Raw genomic sequence first — 25139 nt, 5'->3', positions numbered from 1 at the left:
TTTCATTTCAAAATGTCATATATTATTTCATTTTCGTGTAGGGAGTGTGAAGTTCTGTTATAAAATTTGGCGTAAGACAAGTTGTATTCCTCTTCTTTATTTTTAAAATATATTTTATTGATTATACTATTACGGTTGTCCCAGTTTTCCCCCTGTGTCCCCCTCCACATGATATCCCCGTTCCCTCCAGCAGTCCCCTCATAGTTTATGTCCATGGATCATGCATATAATTTATTTGGCTTCTCCATTTCCTATACTATTTTTAACATTGCCCTGTTTATTTTAACCTGCTAGTTATGTTTCTTGATCCCTGCATCTTTTCCCCCATTTTCTCCGTTCTCCCTCCCCACTGACAACCCTCCATATGATCTCTCATATCTATGGTTCTGTTCCTGTTCTAGTTGTTTGCTTAGTTTTTGTTTTTGTTTTTTTAGATTCATTTGTTGATAATTATGGGTTCGTTGTCATTTTACTGTTCATATTTTTAAGAGCTTTTTTATTTAGATTTTATTTATTTTTAGAAAGAGGGGAAGGGAGGGAGAAAGAGAAGGAGAGAAACATCAATGTGTGGTTGCTTCTCACATGCCCCCAACTGGGACCTGGCCCGCAACCCAGGCATGTGCCCTGTTAATCGAACTGGTGACCCTTTGGTTCGCAGGCTGGTGCTCAATCCACTGAGCCACAGCAGCCAGGGCTGTTCATAGTTTTGATCTTCTTTTTCTTAAATGTGTCCCTTTAACATTTCATATAATAAGGGCTTGGTGATGATGAACTCCTTCAGCTTTACCTTGTCTGGGAAGCACTTTATCTGCCCTTCCATTCTAAATGATAGCTTTGCTGGGTAAAAATCTTGGTTGTAGGTCCTTGCTTTTCATCACTTTGAATATTTCTTGCCAGTCCCTTCTTGCCTGCAAAGTTTCTTTTGAGAAATCAGTAGACAGTCCTTTGTAGGTAACTCTCCTCTTTCCTCTTGCTGCTTTTAAGATTCTCTATCTTTCACCTTTGGCATTTTAATTATGATGTGTCTTGGTGTGGTCCTCTTTGGGTCTAGCTGGTTTGGACCTCTCTGTGCTTCCTGGACTTGTATGTCTATTTTCTTTGCCAAATTAGGAAAGTTTTCCTTCATTATTATTTCACATAAGTTTTCAATTTCTTGCTCTTCCTCTTCTCCTTCTGGTATCCCTATGATTTGGATGTTGGCACGTTTAAAGTTGTCCCAAAGGTTTCTAAGTCTCTCCTCATTTTTTTCAATTCCTGTTTCTTCGTTCTGTACTGGTTGACTGTTTATTTCTTCCTTTTGTTCCAAATCATTGATTTGAACCCCAACTTCCTTTCCTTCATCATTGGTTCTGTGTGGCTTTTTCTTCGTTTCACTTAGCATAGCCTTCACTTCTTCCCTTACGTTTTTGCCATACTCAATCATGTCTGTCATGTCTGTGAGCATCTTTATCACCAGTGTTTTGAACTCTGTGTCTTTTAGGTTGGCTACCTCTCATTGCTTAGTTTTCCCACTGGAACCTTGATTCGTTCCGTCTTTTGGGCCATACTTCTCTGTCTCCTCTACTTGAAAGCCTCCTGTGTTTGCCTCTGTGTCTTGGGTAGAGCTGTTGCACCTACGTAAGGGTAGGTTGTAAAGGGTGGAGCCTTAGGTATTCATCAGCACCTTGTGACACTGTATGTGAGGGAGGGGTCAGAAAGGGAACAATGCTGCTTGCTCAGCACTCGCCTCTTTTCGTGTCACTTTACCCACTCCCCATATGCAACTGGTGCTCCTCTAGCTGTTGCCCTGATGATGGTTCCCAGAGTGGATGGGTCTGCAGACATTCTAGGACCGTGGGGGCCTCTAAACAGATTCTCCTGGGAGACAGGCAGTTTATTCCAACACCTCAGCCCCCACTGGTTTTCACACACAGAAGCAATGAGGCTTTATCTTCTCTGGTGCTGGAACCATGAGCTGCATATTCTGGCCTGGGACTGGGGTCACTCCCCAAGTGTCCCTCCTGGCTCTTATAACATGTGACTGCTCTTTCTGATGGGTGGCCACAGCCTCTACCTTGCTGCCACCGCCGCCACCACAGCCGTCACACTGCATCCTCTCCACCCCAGCTCTGCCCCTCCTACCTATCAGGATGAGTATTTCTTCTTTATATCTTTGTTAGACTTCCATGCAATTCAATTTCTGGTAGTTCTGATTGTTTTTTGTTTTGAGGTAGATGTAATCCTTTTTATGATTGTGGAAGGAGGCAAAGTGTGTCTACCTACACTTCGATCTTGGCTGGAAGTCCAATTTGTACTTATTAATCCCTGCAGCCTTTCCCCATTCTCCCCATTCTTCCTCCCAACTGATAACTTTCCAAATGATCTCCATATCTGTGATTTTGTTTCTGTTCTTCTTGTTTGCTTAGTTCGTTTTTTAGATTAATTTGTTGATGGTTATGAGTTTGTTGTCATTTTAGTGTTCATAGTTTTGATTTTCTTTTTCTTAAATAAGTCCCTTTAACATTTCATATAATAAGGGCTTGGTGATGGTGAACTCCTTTAGCTTTACCTTGTCTGGGAAGCACTTCACCTGCCCTTCCATTCTAAATGACAGCTTTGCTGCATAGAGTAATCTTGGTTGGAGGTCCTTGCTTTTCATCACATTGAATACTTCTTGCCAGTCTCTTTTTGCCTGCAAAGTTTGTTTTGAGAAATTAGCTGACAGTCTTATGGAAACTCTTTTATAGGTAACTCCCTGCTTTTCTCTTGCTGCTTTTAAGATTCTCTATCTTTAACCTTTGGCATTTTAATTATGATGTGTCTTGGTGTGGTTCCCTTTGGGTCCATCTTGTTTGAGACTCTGTGCTTCCTGGACTTGTACGTCTGTTTCCTTTGCCAAATTAGGGAAGTTTTCCTTCATTATTTTTTCAAATATGCTTTCAATTTCTTGCTCTTTCTCTTCTTCTTTTGGCACTTCTATGATTTGGTTGTTGGTATGTTTGAAGTTGTCCCAGAGGCTCCTTACCCTATCCTCTTTTTTTAAATTCTTCTTTCTTCTTGTTGTTTTGATTGAATATATTTTTCTTCCTTATGTTCCAAATCATTGATCTGATTCTCGGCTTCATCCGCTCCATTATTGATTCCCTGTATAGTTTTCTTTATTTCATTTAGGGTAACCTTCATTTCTGCCTGGGTCTTTTTATGCCATTGAAGTCCCCAATAAGTTCCTTGGGCATCCTAATAACCAGTGTTTTGAACTCTGGATCTGATAGATGGCTTATCTCCATTTCGTTTAGTTCTTTTTCTGGCGTTTTGTTCTGTTCTTTCATTTGGGCCATGTTTCTTTGTCTCCTCATTTTGGCAGCCTCCCTGTGTTTGTTTCTATGTATTACATAGACCTGCTTTGACTCCCTGTCTTAGTAGGATGGTCTGTTTTAGAAAAGTGCTACTATGAGTTGGGTGGGGCAGAGCTTTAGGTAATTCCCAGCGGGGCAACATATGTGAACCAGGTTGTTGGAGTCTCAGGTATGCTGTTGCCACTCAGTGACTCTGTTGAGGAGGGCTCAGAAAAGGGACGATGGCCATTGCCTAGCCTCTGGAGTTTTGTCCAGGAGGAAGCTGTTCCTGGCACTTTCCCTGAAGCCAGACACTTCAGTTTCTCACTGTATGCCACTGGTGCCATTCCAGCTGCTCTCCTGGTGCTGGAGCCCAGAGGGAGTGAGTCTGGGTAAGTCCCAAGTCCACTGGGGGCCCTTTAAGAGGAGACATCTGAAAATCTCACAGTCTGTTCCACTGCCCCAACCCCCACTTGTTTTTATAGCCAGAAGTTATGGGGACTTATCTTCCTGGCACTGGAACCCTGGGCTGGGTGATCTGGTGCGGGGCTGGGATCCCTTGCTTCTGAGGTATCCCTCCTGATTTTTATGCCCATTCTGCATCTCTGCTGCTCCTACCGTCTGGATGAATGTGACTTTTTAATTCCATTGGTTGTTGGACTTACATACAGCTCAATTTTCTGACGATTCTGGATGATAGTTGTTTTGTAGTTTAGTTGTAATTTTTGCTGTGGTTGTGTGAGGAGACAAGCCATGTTTACCTCCACCTCCGTCTTGACTGGATGTCGGGAAAGGATCTCCTTTTCGTAAAAATTAAAATTAATTTACGATTCTAAGTTCCTACCTGCCTTGTTATATGAAAAGTATTTTATCTCAGTTATGATTAGGACTCTTCCCACCTCCTACACATGTACACACACTTGGATCATGTAAGAATGTCATCATGAATTACTGCCAGGAAACTAGTGGAGCAAAAGTCCCTTGTCTCCTGTTAGTGCCATCACTGGGTGTTTTCTCTGTCCCTAATCACTGGGTCCTGCCATCTGGTTACATATTGCTGTTTCAAAAAATTCAGAGATTCTCTCCACAGTGATCTCCTTATTGGTACTAACAGACTTTGCATCTTAAAACCTTTCTGTCCTAGAGCAAGTGGGCCTTGTGCATAGGGAACCGTGTTCTGATACCCCATCTCATGAAGTAGCCAGGCTCTAGGGAAGCATACATTCTCCTCCAGGATGTCCCCTCTCTCAGGGACTACCTAGTTTAATACTTCTTTCTTTTTCTTTTAAAGTATATTTTATTGATTATGTTGTTTCAGTAGTCCCAATTTCTTTTCCCTGTGCTCCCCTCTGCCCAGTAACCTCCTTCCCTCCAGCAATCCCACCTCCCTTAGTTCATGTTTATGGGTCGTGCATATCAGTCTTTGGCTTCACCCTTTCCTATATTATTCTTAGCTTCCCCCTGTCTATTTTGTACCAACTGATTATGCTTCTTAATCCCTGCACCATCTCCCCATTTCTCCCCCTTCCTCTTCCCAGCTGATAACCCTCCAAATGAGTCTCATACCTATGATTCTGTTCCTACTCTCGGTTGCTTAGTTGTGAGTTTGTTGTCATTTTAATGTTCATAATTTTTATCTTCTTTTTCTTAAGTCCCTTTGACATTTCATATAATAATGGCTTGGTGATGATGAACTCTTTTAGCTTTACCTTGTCTGGGAAGCACTTTATCTGCCCTTCCATTCCAAATGATAGCTTTGCTGGATACAGTAATCTTGGTTGTAAGTCTTTGCTTTTCATCACATTGAATACTTCTTGCCAGTCCCTTCTTGCCTGCAAAGTTTCTTTTGAGAAATCAGCTGATGGACGTATAGGCACCCCTTTGAAGGTAATACTCTGCTTTTCTCTTGCTGCTTTTAATATTCTCTTTTTATCTTTCGCCTTTGGCATTTTAATTATGATGTGTCTTGGTGTGGTCCTGTTTTGGTCTAGCTTGTTTGGGACTCTCTGTGCTTCCTGGACTTGTATGTCTCTTTCCTTCTCCAAATTTGGGGAGTTTTCCTTCATTATTTTCTTACATAAGCTTTCAATTTCTTGCTCTTCCTCTTCTGGATCCCCTATGGTTTGGATGTTGGCACGTTTAGAGTTGTCCCAGAGATTCCTAAGCCTTGCCTCATTTTTTTCAATTCTTGTTTTCTCATTCTGTACTGGTTGACTGTTTTTTTCTTCCTTATGTTCCAGATCATTGATTTGAACCCTGGTTTCCTTCCCTTCACCATTGGTTTTGTGTGGATTTTCCTTCGTTTCATTTGCATAGCCTTCACTTCTTTCCCTTATACATTTGCCGTACTCAAGCATATGTCAAGACTGTAAGCATCTTTATTACCAGTGTTTTGAACTCTACGTCTGTGAGGTTGGCTATCTCCTCATTGCTTAGTTTTCCCACTGGAGAGATAATTTAAAAATTTTAATCTTGTTATTTTGTCCACAAACTTATTTTTAAAAGCTAGTCAGTTCCTGACATTGTTAATAGATATTTAAGGACTCAGAACTGTGTAGTAGTATTTCAGTTGGAGTTTTGATAGATTAGAAAAGTTGCATATGTGAAAAGGCAGGATGCCATCATAAATGGAAGTTGGGCTAAAAATACTCTTCTCTTTCTTCTACATTTTCCTGTGTGTCCTAAGATTCCTTGTAGTAATTTAAAGAGGTTGATAGTTAAAGGAAATGAAAAATCAAGAGAAAATGTTGTGTGGTTTGTTCATTTCAAGCCTTTTACCAAGTGTGTGCTTGTCTCTTAAGTAAAGGAAAGATCAATATTTTAAGGATAGAAAAGTTTGGATAAAGTTTTTTAGAGGAGGTTATCTGGATATTTTGCTAATAGAAGTGGTGGTATAGGAAAGGGTTTGTTACTAAATAAATTCTATCAAGATCATGTTAGTTGTTTTCTAGCTTCACTAAGTATGTAAAATGAAATCCAGGTTAACCGAAGGACATGTCTTATTGAGAAAGGCTATGAAATATGTTTATGACAAGTTATCTAGTGTACTTGGGGTCAGAGAGATAACAAGATGACCTTGGAGGTGATCATGAAGATTTATTAAAAACAGCCCACTAGCAAATATTTACTGACTGTTTATTGAATATCTACTATGCATTGGCACTCTTCTCACCATTGGCATTAGCCATGAGCAGGACAGACCCCCCCTCCTCTACAGCAGCTTACATTTTAGTGGAGGAGACAAACATTAACAAGTGAAAATATAAAACAATTCCAGGCAAGGAAGTGCTATGAAGAAGATAAAGGAAGGTCAAGTACAGAGAGTGACTGGGGGATTGCCTTGGTTGGGACAGTGAGGGTAGTCATCCATGAGGAGGTGGCCTTTATATGAGACCTGAATGATTAGGAGCCTGGTTGGGGGACGGAAATGAAAGAGTTTTTATATTTCACTCAAGTTTTAGACCATCAGCCATCTCAGTGGCTTATATCATTTTACATCTAAAATGTTGCAGCACTTTAAAGTACTGTAATTTGCCGGTTGATGAAGTAAATTTGTATTAATTACTCAGATTGCCACCCCGAATTTCTTATGGCTTACTTAGGTGCAAAAATAGACCTTGAAATTCTGTTTTAGAATTTTAATCTCAATGTAATAGACCACTCAGGAATTGAGTCCTCAGCTTAGTGGAGATAGCAAATGTGTGACACCATGCTGACCTAACCAATGATCTCAGCAACACATGTCCCTCTGTGTTTGAGTGTAACTGTGTGTGTGCTTGTAAAATCTAGAAAAGGAAAAGGAAAAGTGAGAGAAGTGCCTCATTTCAAGGAGCTCTTTGTGTTCCTGCCTTTTTGCAGAAAGTTGAAGAAAAAGTAATGGAGAAATTAGGGAAATCTCTGGCCACTTTCAGTGGGACTGGGGAAAAGAAGAGGTTCCTGGGCTCTGGAAGTTTGGTTGGCTTGGGCATGTGTTCTTTGTCCAGGCAGAGTTTGCACAGATACTGACACTGGTGTCTTCCCTCTGGCAGATGGCTCAATCACAAAGGAGTGAGACAGAAGCGCCTGAATGCCTGGCTGGGGATCAAGAATGAGGATGCTGATGAGTAAGTTCCCTCTGTACCTTTCTGTCAGATGGCTTTGTTCCCAGGATAAGACATGGACCTGCTTTATACATGTTAAGTGTTGGTTCTCATTGTCATTTGGGAATATTGGATCAAGAACTTTGTACCTCTTTTGAATTGAATTGCCTAAAGTGTACCCTATAGGCACTTGAGTTCAGAGACCTGCGGAACCACATGAAACAAAAGCTCTGGTCATTCAGGCATCCACGTGTGTCAGCTCGTTGGATGAGATGTGTGAATTCTGTGCTTTCTGTACCACAGCAAAAAATGACGTTGTTAAAAAGCATCCAACTAATTATAGTTTCATTTTGTCATTTTGTGGTTAAAGATTTAGAAGAGAGTTTTATTTGTGAATTTGCTTTTAGATATTAGCAACCTGGTTGTTAGAATAACATTTTAATGTTTAATTTTAGGACCTATTTTATCAATGAGGAAGATGAAAACCTGCCCCATTATGATGAGAAAACCTGGTTTGTTGAGGATGTCAATCGAGTACAAGCAGAAGACTTGCTTTATGGGAAACCTGATGGTGCATTCTTAATTCGTGAGAGTAGCAAGAAAGGATGTTATGCTTGCTCTGTGGTGTAAGTCTTTTCTGGTGGTATGACCTTTTGAAAATGCTTTGATTAAGAAAAAATCAGTACCTCATAAAATTCAGATCAGATTAGTTCAGATACATTAATGAGGGCCTGTGGCTTGGACCATTAATATTTTATAAAGAAAACAGTTGCTTTAGGAGAGATGATATCTGAACTCATTGTGGGGATTTTAATAGATTAGGCCCTGCAGTGTTGCTATTGAATTGCTGGTATGTGTGAAAGTAATATGAGATCTTCCATTGAAAAGATGACTTAATTCTTTAGCAGTCTCCTGCATCCCTAACTTGGTCTTCACTGTCAGATTTAGGAAGGCTTGATTAAATAGAACTGTTTTTACTTCAGAACAAAAACTTTAAATTTTCTACTTAAAAGTATTCTATTGAGGTAGGGATAGAAAATGTTGAGTGTTTTCCATAAGAGGATCTTATTTAGGAAAAGCCTGATTTCCTTTTAATGGAAAGTGAAATTCTGGGGGCAGCTAACCATGCATTGGTCAGCTTTTGCCTAAGTATTATGTATATTCTTTAGATCAGCGGTTCTCAACCTGTGGGTCACGACCCCTTTGGGGCTCAAACGGCCCTTTCACAGGGGTAGCCTAAGACCATGGGAAAACACACATGTAATTACATATCGTTTTTGTGATCAATCACTATGCTTTATGTTCAATTTGTAACAATGAAAGTACATCCTGCATATCATATATTTACATTACAATTCATAACAGTAGCAAAATTACAGTTATGAAGTAGCAATGAAAATAATTTTATGGTTGTGGGTCACCACAACATGAGGAACTGTATTAAACAGTCGCGGCATTAGGAAGGTTGAGAACCACTGCTTTAGAAAGTCACATTTCTTCATTGACAAAGACCACACTTAGAGTGGAGGTGTAGTGTGATCATTATAAGAGCAAGCTTTGGTTCCAGATGTATGGGATTCAAATCCTGACTCTGCTGCTTACCAGATATGTGATCTAGGGTGCGTTACTTAACTTTTCTTTGCCCAGTTTCCTTATCTGTAAAATAAAAGGATAATAATACCTACTTGAAGGTTTTTGTAAGTATTGAGTTGAAATGTGTAATGTAACGTGCTTTGATCAATGCTGGCACATAATAAGTAAAGGTTACTTACTTTGTTATTATGATAATGATGCTACTGATGGACATTGCAGAAAGCAACCCAAAATGACAAAATGATTTTCCTCTCAGAGAGGGCAGGGTGGTGAGGATAGACAAAAGACACTCATATTAATGGAATGTTCAGTGCTTTACATGATCTTTTCTTGTCTTAGTAGTCTACCTCTGTTTTGAGTCAGAGTTTGAATCCAAGTTTACATGGTTTCAAAGCCCACGTTTTCCTATCGCACCACACTTCATTTCACAAATATCCAAGATAAATAGAATCACTGTGAAATAGGTCTGTGCATGTGAAGAACTGTTAATTCTGGTGGAGAAAGAGGAGATGGGAGGTTTTGTGGAAGAGGTGGCATTTAAGCTGGACTTTTGAAAGGATGAATAATGGGATACCTAAGGGCAGGAAACGGGGGAGGAGTTGTAAAAGTACATTGGATTACTATTATCCAGAGATAAAGCTCGAAAAACATTTCATTTCTCTGAAACATAGATTGGGTCTTGCAGGATTTGAGATCTTTTAAGAACAATAAAAAGAAGGTAATAATCCCAATGCATTGGTCCCTCATGCTTACCCCAGGTCATTTGAGTGGCAGCCTTAAATAAATCCAGGGAGATCAAGGAGCAGCTTGAATATCTTAGGGATTTTTTTTCTCCTTTCTTTAGCCACAGACTTGACCAGACTCAAGTCCACAGCAGTGTGGATTTCCCTTGCCTGTTAAATCCAGCTGCAATCATATATCATATTGATATTCACACTGAAGATTTTTGGAAGCAAAAGAGTCTGGCATCACAAACACTGCCACTTTGTTTGCTGGCCACTCTGGCTATAGGAAGCCTGCCTACAGTGATCTCCCAATGTACTTAAGACATTTGCTGAAGTAGGGATATGAATAAGTTCAGTTTTTTAGAAGATACTCATAGCAAAATTAAAACAATCACTGAGTAGGAAGTGAAGGTATGGAATGCCTTTGTTTTTCCATTTAAATTTCTGTTAATGACATCATAAAGAAGCCTCGGAATTAATGGTTTAACTTTATAGCCTTCTGAGGCTATAGACCTGTAGCCAGCAACACATATATTCCACTGGGTCAGGGAGTCAGATCATGAACCTTATTGTTACCACTTGGGATAAAAAATTTGATTAGGAATAGAACAACTAGACAGATCAAGAAGGAAACAGAAGATTTGAACAACACTATAAAACAGCTAGACCTAACAGACATCTTTAGACCATTCTACCTAACAACAGAATACACATTCTTCTCAAGTGCACATGAAACATTAGCCAGGATAGACCACAGGTTAGATGGCAAGTCTTAATAAATTTGAAAGGATTGAAATCATATAAAATATGTTCTCTAATTAAAATGGAAAAAAATGAGAAATCAAAAAGAAGAAAATTTGGGAAATTCACAAATGTCTGACACATAAAGAACTTTTAGTAAAAAGACAAATGCTGCAATCTAAAAATGGGCAAAGGGTTTGAATAGGCATTTTTTCTGAAGAAGATGTTTAAGGGGTCAATAAGCATGTCAAAAGATGCTCAATGTCATTAGTCACTAGGGAACTGCAAATCAAAACCACAGTGAGAAACCACTAGGATGATTATAAAATAAAAAAGAGGACAGTAGCAAGTGTTGGTAAGGATGTGGAGAAATTGGATCCTCTTACACTGCCAGCAGGACTATAAAAAGGTGCAACCATTTTGGAAAACAATTGGTCAGTTCCTCAAAAAGTTAAACAGGGTCACCCCATGACTCAGCAGTTCCATTCCTAGGAATACATCCAAGAGAACTGGAAATATATGTCCAACAAGAAAACTAGTACATGAATGTTCAGAACCGTATTAGTCATAATAGCCCCAAAGTGGAAACCCCAAATGTTCATCAGTTGATGAATGGAAAAACAAAATGTGGGATATCCACATAATGAAATAGTCAGTCATAAGAAAAAAATGAAATACTAATATGCACTACAACATGGAAGACTGAAAATGGTGTGCTAAGTGAAGGCCAGGTACAAAAGGTTGTGTGAAACTGTATAATTCCATTTATATGAAATGTTGTGTATAGGTAAATCCATAGAGACAGAAAGTAGGTTCGTTGCTGGGGCCTGGGTGGAGGGAGGAATATAGAGTAATTGCTGCATGGTTTCTTTTTAGGGTGATGAAAATATTTTAGAATTAGATAGTAGTAATTGTTGCACAACCTTGTGAATATTCAAAAAACCACTGATTTATACACTACAAAAAATGGGGGTGGTGGTGGCTGTTCTGGCCCGTGGCAGTATTTTTACCTAATGAACATCCAGAGCTGAGTGATTGAATGCAGCCGTCTGTTTTAGCTGTACTAGGTCCTGGTGAGGGGCAAAGGATATCTGTCTCTGTGACAGGTCTACAAGGGGGTGACTGGCGGGACACATGCATGTGACATTTTACAAGCTTGATTGACAAAACATTTCTATTCCTTGACCGAACAATTTCTCTCAGACCTCTGGTCGTTTGAGGCTCCTTTATTATTTTTTGCCTTAATTCCCACGGTGTTTGTGTGTTCTATCTTGCAGTGCCGATGGGGAAGTGAAGCACTGTGTGATCTACAGCACAGCCCGGGGCTATGGCTTTGCAGAGCCCTACAACCTGTACAGCTCACTGAAGGAGTTGGTGCTGCATTACCAGCAGACGTCCCTCGTTCAGCACAACGACTCTCTCAACGTCAGGCTGGCTTACCCTGTCCATGCACAGATGCCCTCGCTCTACAGATAAAGAGGGAGTGGGAAGAGAGGTGGCTCTCTAGCATTTTTTTCTACAGTTTTTATTAGACTATGAGGGCATTCTTTCTACGTAGACTGCTTGTTTTGCACAAGAAGTGATTCTGTGAATGTGAAGTGGAGAGGCCAAGCAGCAGCCGGCCAGGACGGAGGCATGAGGGGCCTGAGGTTCTCTGGGACTCCATGCCGCTGCACTGGCGTAGGGAGCTGGAAGCAGGTGTTGTGTTTTGGGAAGTCTGTTTCATTGGTTTTTTTTTGTTTTTGTTTAGCCAGGCACCCTCAACAGAACACATTAGGCGAGGGCGGGGTTTGTATCTGGAAGCTTCTGAAGGGTCCCATGTCCTCTTTTGGTCTTCAACTCTATGAATGTGGCAGGGGCATGGCTCTGTGGAGAGTTCTGTTTTGATCTGGCAGAGTCTCTTTTAACTTCTTCTCAAAGGAAAAGTTGTTTTGGTTTGTGGTAGAATGACATTTGGTGAAAAATACAACCAAAGGAAAATGGGGAGGCTGGGAATTTCATCTGTGGACTCAGTCAAGGGGGTAAAAATCCTTCAACTGAAGGTATTGTATTTCCTAATCAACCTAACAGGTGCATCAGCATCTCTTTTTTTAGCCAGCGTAACAGACATCAATATCTTATAGGTCCTTCCTCTAAAGAAACATTGTTTAGAAACCAAATTGATCCCAGCAAAACAATGTTTGTTATAGGACTAAGGTCTGATGGAAGAAGGCAGAGCTCGTGTCTGAATGCCCACTTCTGTACCAAAACTTGAAAATAAAAGGAAAACTAGAATATGTTAGTTTTTAGCAAACACTAAAATTGGTCAGTGTAACTCCTCTGCCCTCCCCTTGTTTCTCAGAGATGAGAAATAGTGTTCTTTTTGTGGGCATGGTGAGCTTTGAATCATAAAGTGAAGTTGGTGCTTGTGCGGTGTTTCCTTAGCCTAAAGAATGATTTGTTGTTTGAAACCTTTGTAACTTGTTTGTATGAGTAAAGAAAAGGTGCAATCCAGTGCTTTTAGATGGCTTGATATACCAAATAATAATATAGGACATTCTTGTATGTGCTTCCCCAGTGAACATGGTTTAATTTCTCATCTCCTGTCCTTTGCTGGGTAGGGTTTAGGGGAGTCATACATAGGTTGCTAAGGCTGTAGCAGGAAGAGTGCCAGATTGTGGTTAGGGACCTCACTAAGTCACAGACCCAGGGGCTCTGGTGGCCAGGGCAAGGGTCATACCACATTACCCATGCGCTTCCATACAGTGGTGTCTGAAACTTTTATAAGGAGAGGAAAGGATGATTTGGCTTTAGACTGTTAGTAGAAACCATCTGGAAGCTTTTCTCATTGCCTTTTTTGTGATCCTGTCATTAGGATGATGTGCACAGACTGTCCCGATTTCAGGCCAGGATCTTCTGCTCCATGTGGTTTAAGCCTTCTAGCTAAGTGCAGCTAGACAAATGGAGTTGGAGGCAGGCATCTTCTGCCTCCATTATGCCCCATCCCCATCAGTCAACACTCATTTGACAAATAGAGTTCAGCTGCTTCTAAGCCAATTCTGGAACCATAATAGGCTCAGAATGAATCAGCTGTTTGAGCCCCAAGCTGTGCAGTCAGGCGTCCCAGCTGAGCTAGACAAGAAGCTAATATCTGGGTCTTGATATATAAGGCTTACAGCTTAGGAGAGCTCTAGTTTGGGGGATGAAAGAAACAAACATTGCTTTCCCCAAGCACTTATCTTGGTGACAGGGTCTAGAATGGACCGTGGTGTAGAAATTACACAGATAAAAAGTTTCGGAAAAACCTTCAGTTACTAAGAGAAAAGATCTTATTTTTGGCTTTTCCTTGGTTATGTTGCAGTTTCAGGATTGAGGCAGACAAGTACCCCCCACTTCAGTGTCACTGTTCTGACTTAAGCCCTTAACTGACAGTGAGCTGCACATCCATTCCCCAATTTGCCAGATTGAAATCTTGCTGAAAGTTTCACTGAGTAATACCGGGCTAAATGCTACTAGGCTCACCTGAATAGCCTTGGAATAGCCTTGCACCTGGTGTTGAACTTGCTTAAGTTAGATGCTCAAGATTGGGTGCCAGGAATCCCTCCTTTCTGGTACCAAAATTTAGTGCTTTGAATGTCTTAAATGAAAATGGGAATAAGGCTACATACCTGTAACACTGAACTGTGTGTTGCTCCTTGTCAGGTAGACATTAAGGCTGTGCAGTGAGAGAGCTAGCACCACCCATTAGATACACCTGGGCTGGCTTGTGCAGAAGGGCGTTTTGTTTTTGTTTTTTGTCCTACATTCCTTCACTTTTTGGTTTTTTCTGTTTTTCATTTTCAAATTTGTAGCTTTGTGGCTACTAGACCTGGGGATCATTTGAGAAGTTGAAAAGTATCTTCTCTGAGTAATTGCCACAATTTGCTTGATCTTGAGTCAGTGGAAGTGGCACAGGGACCAGTCTACTGGCCACTTAGAGGGGTAATATGCTGTTCCTTACTCCATGGTCTTGGCAGCAAGTCTTGTCCTCTGTCTGAGTCTAGTTCTGTGTTCTGTCCCATGACCTGGGCCCTGGGATTCTCTCTCATGACATCTTAACTGCAGCCTCACTGAGGCAGAGGATAGAGCTAGAACAAGACCAGAGGGACCCATTGTTTTCCTGGCGAGAGAAACCAGCTACCAACATGGAAGCAGCTTGGGGCTGGCTGGACACAGGTCCTAGGCCCGTCTATTCCAGTTGGAGCTTTCATCACAGAACAATGCTGTCTCCACCTGGCCCTAATAATGCTAACCCTTGGCCACGGCTGAGGCCTATACAGAGTAGCCGTGTCCTTACCACTGATTGGGCCAAGGTTGAGGACTTCCTAACTTCTACCCTGTCTCATCTCCAGGCCCTGATGGGACCTCACACTTATTTAGGGCCTCGTGTGCTCTAAAGCAGCTTTTTTTGACAGCCAATGTGGTGTCTTCCATGGGTCTCTTCTTGCTGCAAGGAACCAGCCTTCTGGGTCCTCCTGGGCCAACAACTGTATCTGGGCAATCTCTAGTTTCCAAAATGGTCTCTGTTGCCAGTTAAGACTCCAGAGTAATCCTCAGTGAGCTTTTAGTGGCCTCAGAGGGTCCAGATGGGGGTCTGGCTGGGCCCTCTGCTGCCAACTGCTCAGCCTTGCTCCAGCTCCAACCACTTGTGACAACCTTATTTCCTTACAAATTCCAGCATGTGACTTTGGTGCCCTGTTGTTACTTGTGAAGAACCTATTCTGTTGTCTTTGATGTAGTCAAAAAATTTCATGTAGTTTACGTAAAAATATGATTCACAAGGAAGCCAACTATATGTCTTGTGTTGGGACTTCGTAATGTAGTTCCTAGACCACTTTTGCAAATTGTTCTTGTCACCAGATGTGTTCAGACATTGCTGTGCAGTTGTAAGGGGAGGGTGGGGGAAGGTGGGGGAGATACGTTTTGGTCTTTTTGTTTTTTACCTTCCCCAAGAGGGGACAGTCTGGCCAACTTCTCCAGTAATGCAATAAAGACATTACAATAAAGTACCATTTTGTCCTTGTCTATGGAGGTGTGGGCTGGGGGCTGGGAGTAAGGGGATGACTTGGGTATTGAAAATCCCTGAAACTTCCAAACCTCTTCTCCCATGAGCACCAAAAGATTGGTCCTGGGGCTGACCTGGGGCCACCAGAGGCCCTCTTCTATCCCTGAAGATGAAGTTGACCCTAACAGGTATGATACGAGAATCTTGTCTGCCCAACACAGGACATAGGACACAGGGAGCCTCAGAAACGAATCCTGAGAAAGTTAAATCTGAGAGCCATTTCCTCCTCATCCCATTCTTATTTGAAAGCCCAATTTATTAATTCTCATTACATTCTTTCTGCCCAGAAATAAAAGTATTTCCACATTCTATTCTGGAGGCAAGGGAAATGGGTTCGGTCTTAAGTTTGTCCTCTTGTTGTCCTGGGCCCTTGTCACTCTCCTGCCATAGCATTTTGTTGAGGTTCCTTTCTGCTGGGAACATAATCAACAAACAAGTGATGACCTCTGCTTGCATAGAACATTTCAGTTCTCATCTCGCAGGCCCATGGATGTGTACTGAATTATAAATCAGATCAGGTAGGGGAATAGTCTTATTGTTCTAAATGACCTTGCCTATGACTTTCTGCCCATACTACACTTTAACTACATAACACCCCAAGGACACTGCTAGGAACAATGGATGATTTCTCTGAATCCCAAGAGTTGCTTCCACTCTACAGGTGACACTCAAATTCCTATCTTCAGTTCCACCTGCTGGCCGAGTATCTCCACTGGGGCCTTCAGTATAATATAGGCACTGCAAACTTTTTGTTTACAGAGAAAATATGCTTGGTTATACATTCCCTTAATCTTCTTGCCACCAACCCATATCTACAGCCACGAAACTCCTCTTCCTCTCACCTATTAATGTACAAAAGGTAGCCCTCCCCCAACTGAAAGCCAATCTTTCCACATGTATTTTGGGTTTTTTTTCTTTTACCTTCTCAGGAATTTCCCATGATCGGTTACTAATTCACTATTGTTTCCTCTCAACTGGATCATCCATTGACATTTGAACATGGTTTGGTATTTGGCCTTTATTGGCTAATGTAATAGGAAAATCTGATTATGGGCCTCAGATATCCGAAGTACCATATGTCTCTCCATTTCTGCTGTACCAGCTCCTGCTTGGTTTTATTTTGCGTCTGGGTTCTCTCCTCCAGGTGGACAAATGGCCTCCAGCGGTGCCAGACTAACATATTCTCTGACAACGCCACTGAGGCCTTTTTAGGTACTGACTGCTGCTTGTTTCTTGTATCCATAGTGACTACAGCACAATGTCCACAAGAAGAGGCCTTGAGAGGCTCAGCCTAAGCTGTGCCCCTGTGGTGAGACAGAACTTTTCAGTGACTGCTCCACAATGATGACCTAAAGCATAATACACAAGTGGTACTTTTTAAAGAAAGCAATGATGACCATTCACATTTAAAAGAAAAATAGCAAAAATAAATTTTCAGTCAAAAACTTAAATTATATATCAGAATGATGTAACAAGAATTGTCAGTGAAATGTTTCATGTAATTTAAAAATATTAACTTATTCTTACATCAATATAATTAAACGGTATTTTTTTTTTAAACCCAAAACATAGTTGGCTATCTCTCTACTTCCTCAATCCTATATCCTTTTCCTTCTCTTTTATCCTTTTCAAAGGCAAATTTTCGGGGGAAAAAAACCCAAAACTAAATTTGTCTTTACTGGCTCACTTCCTCAAGCATTTCTCCACTCCTAACTCTCCTCTCCTCCCTGCCATTCCCAACTCCCTAAGGGGGCAGTTCCTCCCTCCCATGAACTGCAACACGTGCCTGCCCCAGCCTCCCGGTTACCTGTATTCCCAGCGTCCAGTACAAGGACTGGCTGTCAATGAACGACTAAAGGAGGAAATGAGTTCAAGAGAGGACCAGAAGGCTGAGGGACTAGACGCCCCACTTGTGGACTATGTCATCCTAGGCAGGGTGCGCCCTCTGGCGGCCACAGCCTTTCCGATGTGGGGTGATCGAGAGCTGCAGAGTGTTTAACGCACTCAGCCAGTGATCCAGAGGCATTTTCCAGTTTTCAAGCCTCTTGATGACTCTCCTTTGGAGCTAGGCATTGGATTATGGGAGAGTTAGTGCAAGAGAACAGTTTTACAAGTCCTTCATCACCTGGAGGCACCCTTCTAGTCTTGGCAGTCCACCACAGCCCTGCTCCCTGCTCCCATCTCCTGCCCCCTCTAACGCAGTGGTCCGTCTCACAGATGTTCTCCCTCTCCCCTCAACACCGCACCCCTCAGCGCAGTTCCACTCATTGGGGGCTACCGAGCTCGGCAACGTCCGTCTCCATTGCAGAGGCCTGCCCAACAACAGCTCAGGAAGGGCTCGCCGGCTACAAACATTAATGACATCACTAAATACAGAAAGCAGTTATTTTCATCTCACCTGGCCTCCCACCATTTTACCAAGTAACTTCACCTGTTTTAAAACTTCTCTCTTGGATTTTATGACTCTCTTCTGCATACTGTCTCTAAGTCTTTCTTTGCCTTAAATGCTTGCTATTGCTACATTGAGGGCTCTCAATCTAGATTTCTTTATTGAGTTCCAGACTCATTCATTCAGTTACATTCTGGATGTCCCCCAAGTACCAAGTTCAATATTTCACCTCCCTTCACCTTTTCCCCTCATTTTCTAGCTAAGAGGCATTCCAATTTAGGAGAGTTAAGAGAGACGTAGGTTCTAATCCTGGCTCTGCCCAAGCTATATGATCTTGTTAATATCTGAGAACTTGTGTTTCCTTATCTATAAAGCAGGAATATTGGTCACTTCATGGCCTTCTTGGATTCCTCATCACCTACTGAAAGTCCTGGAAGACCACTAGCTATGACCCTTGCCTAAATCACTAGACCCATTTTCACTTTAAATTATTTTCAGTTCCTTGAATATACCAGGAATATGGTTAAGTGCTATCCTCTTTGCCTGGACATTCTTTCTTACACTAATTCCTACTCTTCTAACTCAGCATAACACTAGCTACCACTTATCCTTCAGGTTTGAGTGCAGAAGTCAATCTCAAGGAAGCCAAGCTTAGACGCCCCTCCCCTGACAGTGGAAACTGTCTTACTCTATTATCAGCAGTGACATAGGACCTTGTGTTACATTTGTGTTGACTAAAGGAAAGTAGCAAGCAAAAGACGAAGATGGTTTCCAAGAGCATGTATTATACAGGTCTGAGTGCAAGAAATGGCAGACAACTCTAGGTTTGCTTTAAAAGCTCATCAGGTGCCAATGCCAAGTCCTGACGCTTTTGAGGACCCCCTGGATCTTGGCCCTTCTGGAGCGGGCTGGACCCAGCCTTCTGGGTAACGGGGCAACTTCTGCATGGAACCTTCTGCCTCTCGTCACCCGAGGCATCAGGCACTTTGGTGATGCCCAGGGCCGGCTCCTCTTTCTCCATTTGGGCGCACTCAAGCTCCCATAGCCAGCTTTGGCTGGAAATCTCACAAGGCTGGTGGGCCAGCCCGGGGGCGTTGGGTGGCTGTGACTTCCCCTCTAGCCTAGGAGACAGGTTCTCAGGGTGGGCTCGAGTTGTGGCTTCCAAATCCTGGGAGCTGACTAGCCCACCTTCCACTGTTGCCCTTCTGCTTGAGGATGCCCGCTCTGGGCGCTCAATAAGAAATTTCCAGGACCATGAGCCTGGCTCTCCTGAGCTGGAGCAGGCAGTGGGGCCACTGGTGGGGGTGAGTCCTGACAAACTGGGACAAAGTGCTGTTAGTGCCTGCGTGTGGAGGAGCTGAGCCTTCAAGAAGCCTTCAGGGGGGATGCAGTCTGTAGGTCCAGCTCTACCCAGACTGGGAGCTGGTGACAAGGAGCTGGCTGCGTCTTCGAAGACTTGTTGGATGCCAAGCCTCCTCTGGGGGACACCAGGGCCTTCCATTCTGGGGTCCCTGGGTAAGAAGGCATCTTCTTCCTCACCCTCTCCTGTTCCTCTGAAGGGTGCATCCTGGCCCACTTCCAGGTTAGGTGCCAAGCTTGGCTCCTGTACACCTCTGCTGCTCTCAGGCCCCTCATCAGTGTCGTCCTCTGAAGAGTCGACCTCACGGATGGCTTCCTGCTTCTGCAGTGACTCTCGCCGCTCAGCTCGGTCTTGTCGGAGGGTGCCTAGAGCTCGTGAGGGGGCAGGCTGCAGCACCGCCTTCCCTGGCAGTGCCCCCTTCCCAGATAGCACACTCCTGGTCCCAACCACCTCCAGAGAACTGACTTCCCTGGGTGGCAGTTCCTTCTTTAGCTCAGTGTGCGGCAGGTCAAGGCTATGCTTTCGAGAAGTGGCTAGCTTCTTCTCTGAAGCAGCAAGTGCAGCCGCCAGTTTCTCAGCTGACTGTACTCTCTTAAGTAGTGGTGAGCGGGGAGGCTCTGCACCCTTGGGCCGTGACAGTTGCCTGCCCAGGGGGGGTGACAAGTGAAGCTTGGTGGGGAGGGCCTGGGTTCCATGGCCAGACAGGGGTGATGGGGAGCGCTGGGGTGAAGCTGCTGGTGGTGGTGAAGGGGTGTGGGCCAGCGGTGATAGTGGGATGCTGCCTGCTGATTTGCGCCGTGGAGAGCGATACTGCCGTTGGAGCTTGGGTGCCAGACCATGCAGGGAGCTGGGCCGTGTGTGCCCGGAGCCGGCTGGAGAGCTGGGCACACTGGAACTGGGGGAGCTGCTCTGTGACGAATTCCCTCCCACTACGCACACACAGACACACAAAGGCAGAGCAATGTTAGCTATTAGAAATGACTGAGGGGCAAGGCAGGGCATAGCCCTGGAATGTCCCAGGATCATCAAGGTTACCCCACCAATGAATCAGAACCCAGGCTACAGAAATGAAGTCACCCTCCACCCCTGTCACCTCCTCCCCGAGACTGCTGGATCTTTCAGGGCATGGGCTGGATGAGTTTCAGAATGGGACCAGTGATAAACACAGAGGGCCCAGGTGCTTGCCTGCCTTCCAGAGACTGTGTCTGTGATGTGCAGTGAGCCCTTCCTACCTGAATGCACAGCATCAGGGGTCACCCGGTAGCCCTGAGTGGGAGATCGGGGGGAAAGGCTGTGGCTGTGTGTGGGAGAGCCTGGTCCGCTCTCCCCTGATGACAAGGAGCGGTTAAGGGAAGAGAGGCTACGGCTGGTATGGAGCAGGGTTGCCTGCTTGGTGATCTTCCGGAACAGGGAGCTCCTTTTTCTGCTGCAGAGACAAGAGTCAAAGGCTATGTGACTTGCTGCACAGGGCACAGCGAACAGGGCTCAGGGCCAGGGCCCGCAGCACACACTCGCACTATATATGGGCTCAAAGCAGACCTTGAGCTAAGTCTGGCTCACCTTTCTTGCCCATCTTTGCCCCGGCTCCACTTGCTCCTTCGGGCCATCTTGGCCTTGTAGCTGCCCTTCCGAGCTGGCCCCACTTTAATGGATGTGTTCTCCAGTGGAGTGGTTGAAATAGACAACTTATTTCCACTCTGGAGGAACAGAACATGAGCCTAAGCTAAGGCATCAGCCATATTCTTGACCCAACCCCTAACCCTGGGCATGGCTAGACCACAGCTCTAGCCATTGTCCCTGCATCAACATGTCTGAACCACAGACCTGTCTTCCCTCTTCATAGGTTAGCAAATAGCTCCAACTGGAGCCCAGGTAGTTTGGGGTTGGGAAGGTAGAGAAGAAGCTTACCAGTCCTGCTCTGCAGTCCTACCCATAGCTCAGAAGTATCCTTGGGCCTCGGTCAGTGAGGATTGCTATGGCCATACCCAAGTTCTGCATATATGCGCATCTGTCCTCAGTTGAGTGCCAGGTGTATGTGTACCCAACTCCCCCCTGCCCCAGGGCTGTCACAGACTCACAAGGCTGGGGTTGACCATAGCAGCAGCACACACAGCACTGACCTTCAGGATCAGCTCCACCACCTCTGTGTGCACCAGCCCGTGCACAGGCTCCCCGTTGACATGAGTGATGAGGTCGCCCTGACGGAGCCCTGCCTCACTGGCTGGGCCTCCGTCCTCCACGTGCTGCCCCAGGGAGAGACCAGTTTTCAGCCTGTAGCATGAGCATGACCCCCCGAGGGTAGTGTGGGCCGAGATGGGGGCAAGGACAGGCGGCCCTAGTAGGGGAGGGCAGAGGAGTTATGAAGCTGGGAGACAACAGGCATGTATGGCCAGACATACCCACACCATGTGGTGCACGGTGTAGACATCTGAGTCACCCATGTAGACACGGATGGCCCGCAGGGTGAAGCCGTACTTCTTGCCTGCTCGGTGGATGATGATGGGAGTCCTTGAGTTGCCGAGGGTTGGCAGGAAGTCCCTGCTTGGAGAAGAGTCCCTGGATGATGGGTTGGATGACTGGGAATGTGGGGACATGGGGCTGGCCAACGGAGAGTAGGTGTAGTGGTCTGGAGGAGAAAGCAGGACATAGTGGGTCAGGGGACGCTGGCCTGGCCATGCTCCCAGCCCAGCCCAGCCCTGACTATGCTATTGATCCCACAGAGCTCTAATCAGAGACAAAGCCTGAGCCCAGGCATGTTTTCCTGACAGCCTCAGAGCACCAGAGCCCCCCCGCAGGACCCCCTTGCAGACCCCGGGAGATGATGGGGAGCGGCAGCTGGTGTTTACCGAGGGTCTACTTATATTTACCAGGGACCATATAAGTTCTTCATCCATATTTAAACATCATAATTATCCTATGAGCTACCACTATTGATATATCTACATCTTTTCATGAGAAACTCGAGGCTCAGAGGCGTTAAGCAACTTCCTCAAGGTCGAGTCATTTAGTAATGGAGCCAGGATTTGAAATAAGCTCTGTGCCTCAGAGCCTGCACTTTTGACATGGTTCATATCTGGCCTTCTGGGACACACCCACAGAACCTCAGACACCAATGCACACCTTTAGAGATGTCCAGTTGCACACAAAGGGACAGCAGTGACACCTGGTGTCTCAGATACCTGTTCCTCAAGTTACAATGCACAGACACACTGCCTGGTGCAGACCCTGCCACAGGCCCATAGAGATTCCAAGGCCCTTCCTGAGTTTTACCTTAGTTCCCTGGGGCCTTACCTGCAGGAATGAGGAGGGACAGGGCTGTGGCTGAGGCGGACTTGATCACTTTGTTGATGGGGCGAGTGGTGCGCTTTTCTATAGAGTCCCCAGAGAGCAGCCTGTGGCGGGCCCTACGCACTGCCAGGTCGCTGATGGCCTTAGCAGTGGCTCCCTCAGCCAGCTGTGAGGTCCCACGGCCTCGAGTCTCTATGGCTATGGGCCCAAGTGAGCAATGAGACCTGCAATGTAGCTGAGTCTCCCCTCCCTGCCGAGGACCTTTGGCCACCTGCTGGGCCACACCAGGACTAGAGCCACTGATCTGGCCGACAGGCTCCTCGTCCAGCTTCAGCTGCTGCTCCACTGGCCGTTCAGGGATAGGCCCAGGCACCCCTTCTCCACACAGGGGAGTCAGAAGCCACATGCCCTCCTGCTGCTGCTTCCTGGGGGTGCTGGTCGCCTCCTCAGGGCTCTCAGGGAAGCGAGGCACATCCAGGAGACCTGAGCAGCGGCGTCGCACTGTCAGTGGAGGGCTGGAGTCACTCTCTGTGTGGGACGACTCCGACACTGATGGCCGCTTCCGCAATCTGCAAGACAACCCTACGGTGAGATGGCCCCGGGGTCTCCCTCTTCCAGCCCAGGCTTCCTGCAAGGCTCACAGAACTCTTCTCAGACATTCCTCAGGAGACGTTCTTGTGACCGCCCTTCACTGCCACCAGCACTCCTCCCCAGCTTCTGAATCTTGCCCATAATCTGTGACAACTGAGGGACTACTGTGCCGCCCAGGCTGGGTGAGCTCGGGTGCTCACATCTCAGGGGAGCCAATCACCCAGCTCCGGTCTCGACCCTTCAGCCCTGCCAGGCCTTCTGCACGGTCTTCCTTCTCTTCACTCAGGCTGCGCTTGGTGGGCGGTGGCGTCCGGCGCTCCTCAAGCAGTGACAGCCGCTCCATGCTACTGTACACCTGCGGGCACAGAAGACGTGCTGGGGACAGGCTCTAACAGACACACCTGAGGAACAGAAAGTATCCTCGCACCTAAAACCCAGGAATCGGAACCCGTTCTCCCCTTCCGTCTCCTGTACATACAAGTGAGTATGTGACGAAAAAGCGATTCCACCAGGCTGACCTGGCCTCACCCCTGGCACCTCATGTGTCAGTGCTGGAGTGGTTCTAGAAGTATGTCATATGCAGGCCCAGCCCTCTTCTCTTTGTCCTGAGGCAGCTCCATCATCTTCTCCCCTAGCCTGCCCAGGCATGTCCCCTGACAGGCCCTCTTCTCCCAATTCTCCAGCCTGTTCCACCCAGCCTGGGTCTGCCTCAGTGGTACCTTGCTGAATCTGGGAGAGCAGGAAGAGAACTGGCGGATCTCAAGGCAGCCGTCTTCACTCACTTCCTCCTCGTCCTCTGAGTCCATGTGGTGGTATCGATCTGAGCGGGCTGGGCCGGACACACAGGAAAGTCCCCTCAGAGGCCTCTTTTGACCCTAACAGACCTCTGGAGGGCCTGGAAGAAGTTGCTCTCCCAATGCCAAGTTCAGGGTGTACAGGTGTTTCTGAGAAAACAGGAGCCCCGCTCCTCCCCATCCTGTCAGTGGCCTTACTGTCAAAGTAGCTGGTGTCGTCCTCTGACTCCAGTTGAGGAATAAATTCAGCCTTCTGGCGAAGAAGTCCTGTCCAGTCCAGACCAGTAAAGAAGGGATGCTGCTTCACCTCACAGGCACTGCCTAGGAGCAGGGAGGGTGTGGGCAAGGGGTGGGATGAGCTGGGTGGAGTTCAGGTCACAAGTCCAATGAGAACCCAGGCCTCAAGAGGCAAGGCCTGGAGGCCTCAGCTTCAGGGTTTTTCTCCAACTCCCCTGCCCAGGGGGAGCAGGCCTGTTTCAGGGTACAGAGGCACCGCCCACACCTGATACCTGACCCTCTGGCTGCATGGACTGAGTTCCTCCCTCTCCTCCCTCTTCTAAGTGGTGAGAAAGGTTCGTGGGGTCTGTCCTACCTGTACCCAGTCTCTCCAGAGGGTTCTGGTGGAGCAGTTTAGAGGTGAGGTCCTGAGCATCTGGTGGCAATGCATCATCCCCTTCAGGCCACACAATCTCATCTGAAGAGTCAATGGGGGCGAGAAGGAAGGAGTGGGCTAAGAGGAGGGTCTCCGAAGTTGCGGGCAGAGTGGCAAGATGGAGAAGATGATCCTCGGATAGGATAAAGGTAGGGAGGCATAAAGGGCTCAGTCTAGAACCCATGAAAGCTTGCCTGGGACCCCAATTCCTTAAGTTCTAAGGTTCCTACCCTCATAGACCACATACCCTAGACAATGGCTTGCTCTTTGATCCAGGGTGGGCACTGCAAAGCAGACTTCCCTGTCCTGAAGCTCCGTCTCACCCTGCCTTCATACTCCAGACACATGTGCACTCACACACAGCACTCACACATAGACAACACAGGGACACCCATGTATATATGGGGAATAGATTAACACAAACAGAACAAGCCCCAGGTGACACACAGAGTGTCCCTGTGCACGCACACACACACACACACACACACACACACACACACACACATCTAAGAGGCAAGCATACATACCGT

At 45.5% G+C, this 25139-nt stretch overlaps 2 protein-coding genes across 7 annotated transcripts in view; one reads left to right on the top strand and one right to left on the bottom strand.

Annotated features, from left to right (window-relative positions):
- Positions 1 to 15479, top strand: part of PIK3R3 (phosphoinositide-3-kinase regulatory subunit 3) — a 70490-nt gene extending 55011 nt beyond the window's left edge. Inside the window, exons 8-10 of the mRNA XM_090269375.1 lie at positions 7343 to 7417; positions 7849 to 8019; positions 11730 to 15479. Coding sequence (XP_090125501.1) covers positions 7343 to 7417; positions 7849 to 8019; positions 11730 to 11928 — 445 coding nt within the window. The 3' untranslated portion in view covers positions 11929 to 15479. The remainder of the gene's footprint in view (positions 1 to 7342; positions 7418 to 7848; positions 8020 to 11729) is intronic.
- Positions 15480 to 18689: 3210 nt separating this feature from the next.
- The window catches only part of MAST2 (microtubule associated serine/threonine kinase 2), a 156111-nt gene continuing 149661 nt past the window's right edge, over positions 18690 to 25139 (bottom strand). For all 6 annotated transcript variants that reach the window (XM_090269368.1, XM_090269369.1, XM_090269371.1 and 3 more), the window contains 10 exons: positions 24550 to 24651; positions 24156 to 24278; positions 23883 to 23992; positions 23364 to 23518; positions 22576 to 23141; positions 21684 to 21910; positions 21405 to 21527; positions 20845 to 20981; positions 20517 to 20710; positions 18690 to 20213 (listed from right to left, as the gene is read on the bottom strand). In XM_090269368.1, the coding sequence (XP_090125494.1) occupies positions 18745 to 20213; positions 20517 to 20710; positions 20845 to 20981; positions 21405 to 21527; positions 21684 to 21910; positions 22576 to 23141; positions 23364 to 23518; positions 23883 to 23992; positions 24156 to 24278; positions 24550 to 24651 (3206 nt within the window). In that variant the 3' untranslated portion in view covers positions 18690 to 18744. The remainder of the gene's footprint in view (positions 20214 to 20516; positions 20711 to 20844; positions 20982 to 21404; positions 21528 to 21683; positions 21911 to 22575; positions 23142 to 23363; positions 23519 to 23882; positions 23993 to 24155; positions 24279 to 24549; positions 24652 to 25139) is intronic.

Source organism: Furipterus horrens, unplaced genomic scaffold, assembly GCF_987537825.1.
Source record: "Furipterus horrens unplaced genomic scaffold, mFurHor1.1.pri manual_scaffold_3, whole genome shotgun sequence".
NCBI classification, from domain to species: domain Eukaryota; kingdom Metazoa; phylum Chordata; class Mammalia; order Chiroptera; family Furipteridae; genus Furipterus; species Furipterus horrens.
This window is presented reverse-complemented; position numbering and strand designations above follow the sequence as displayed.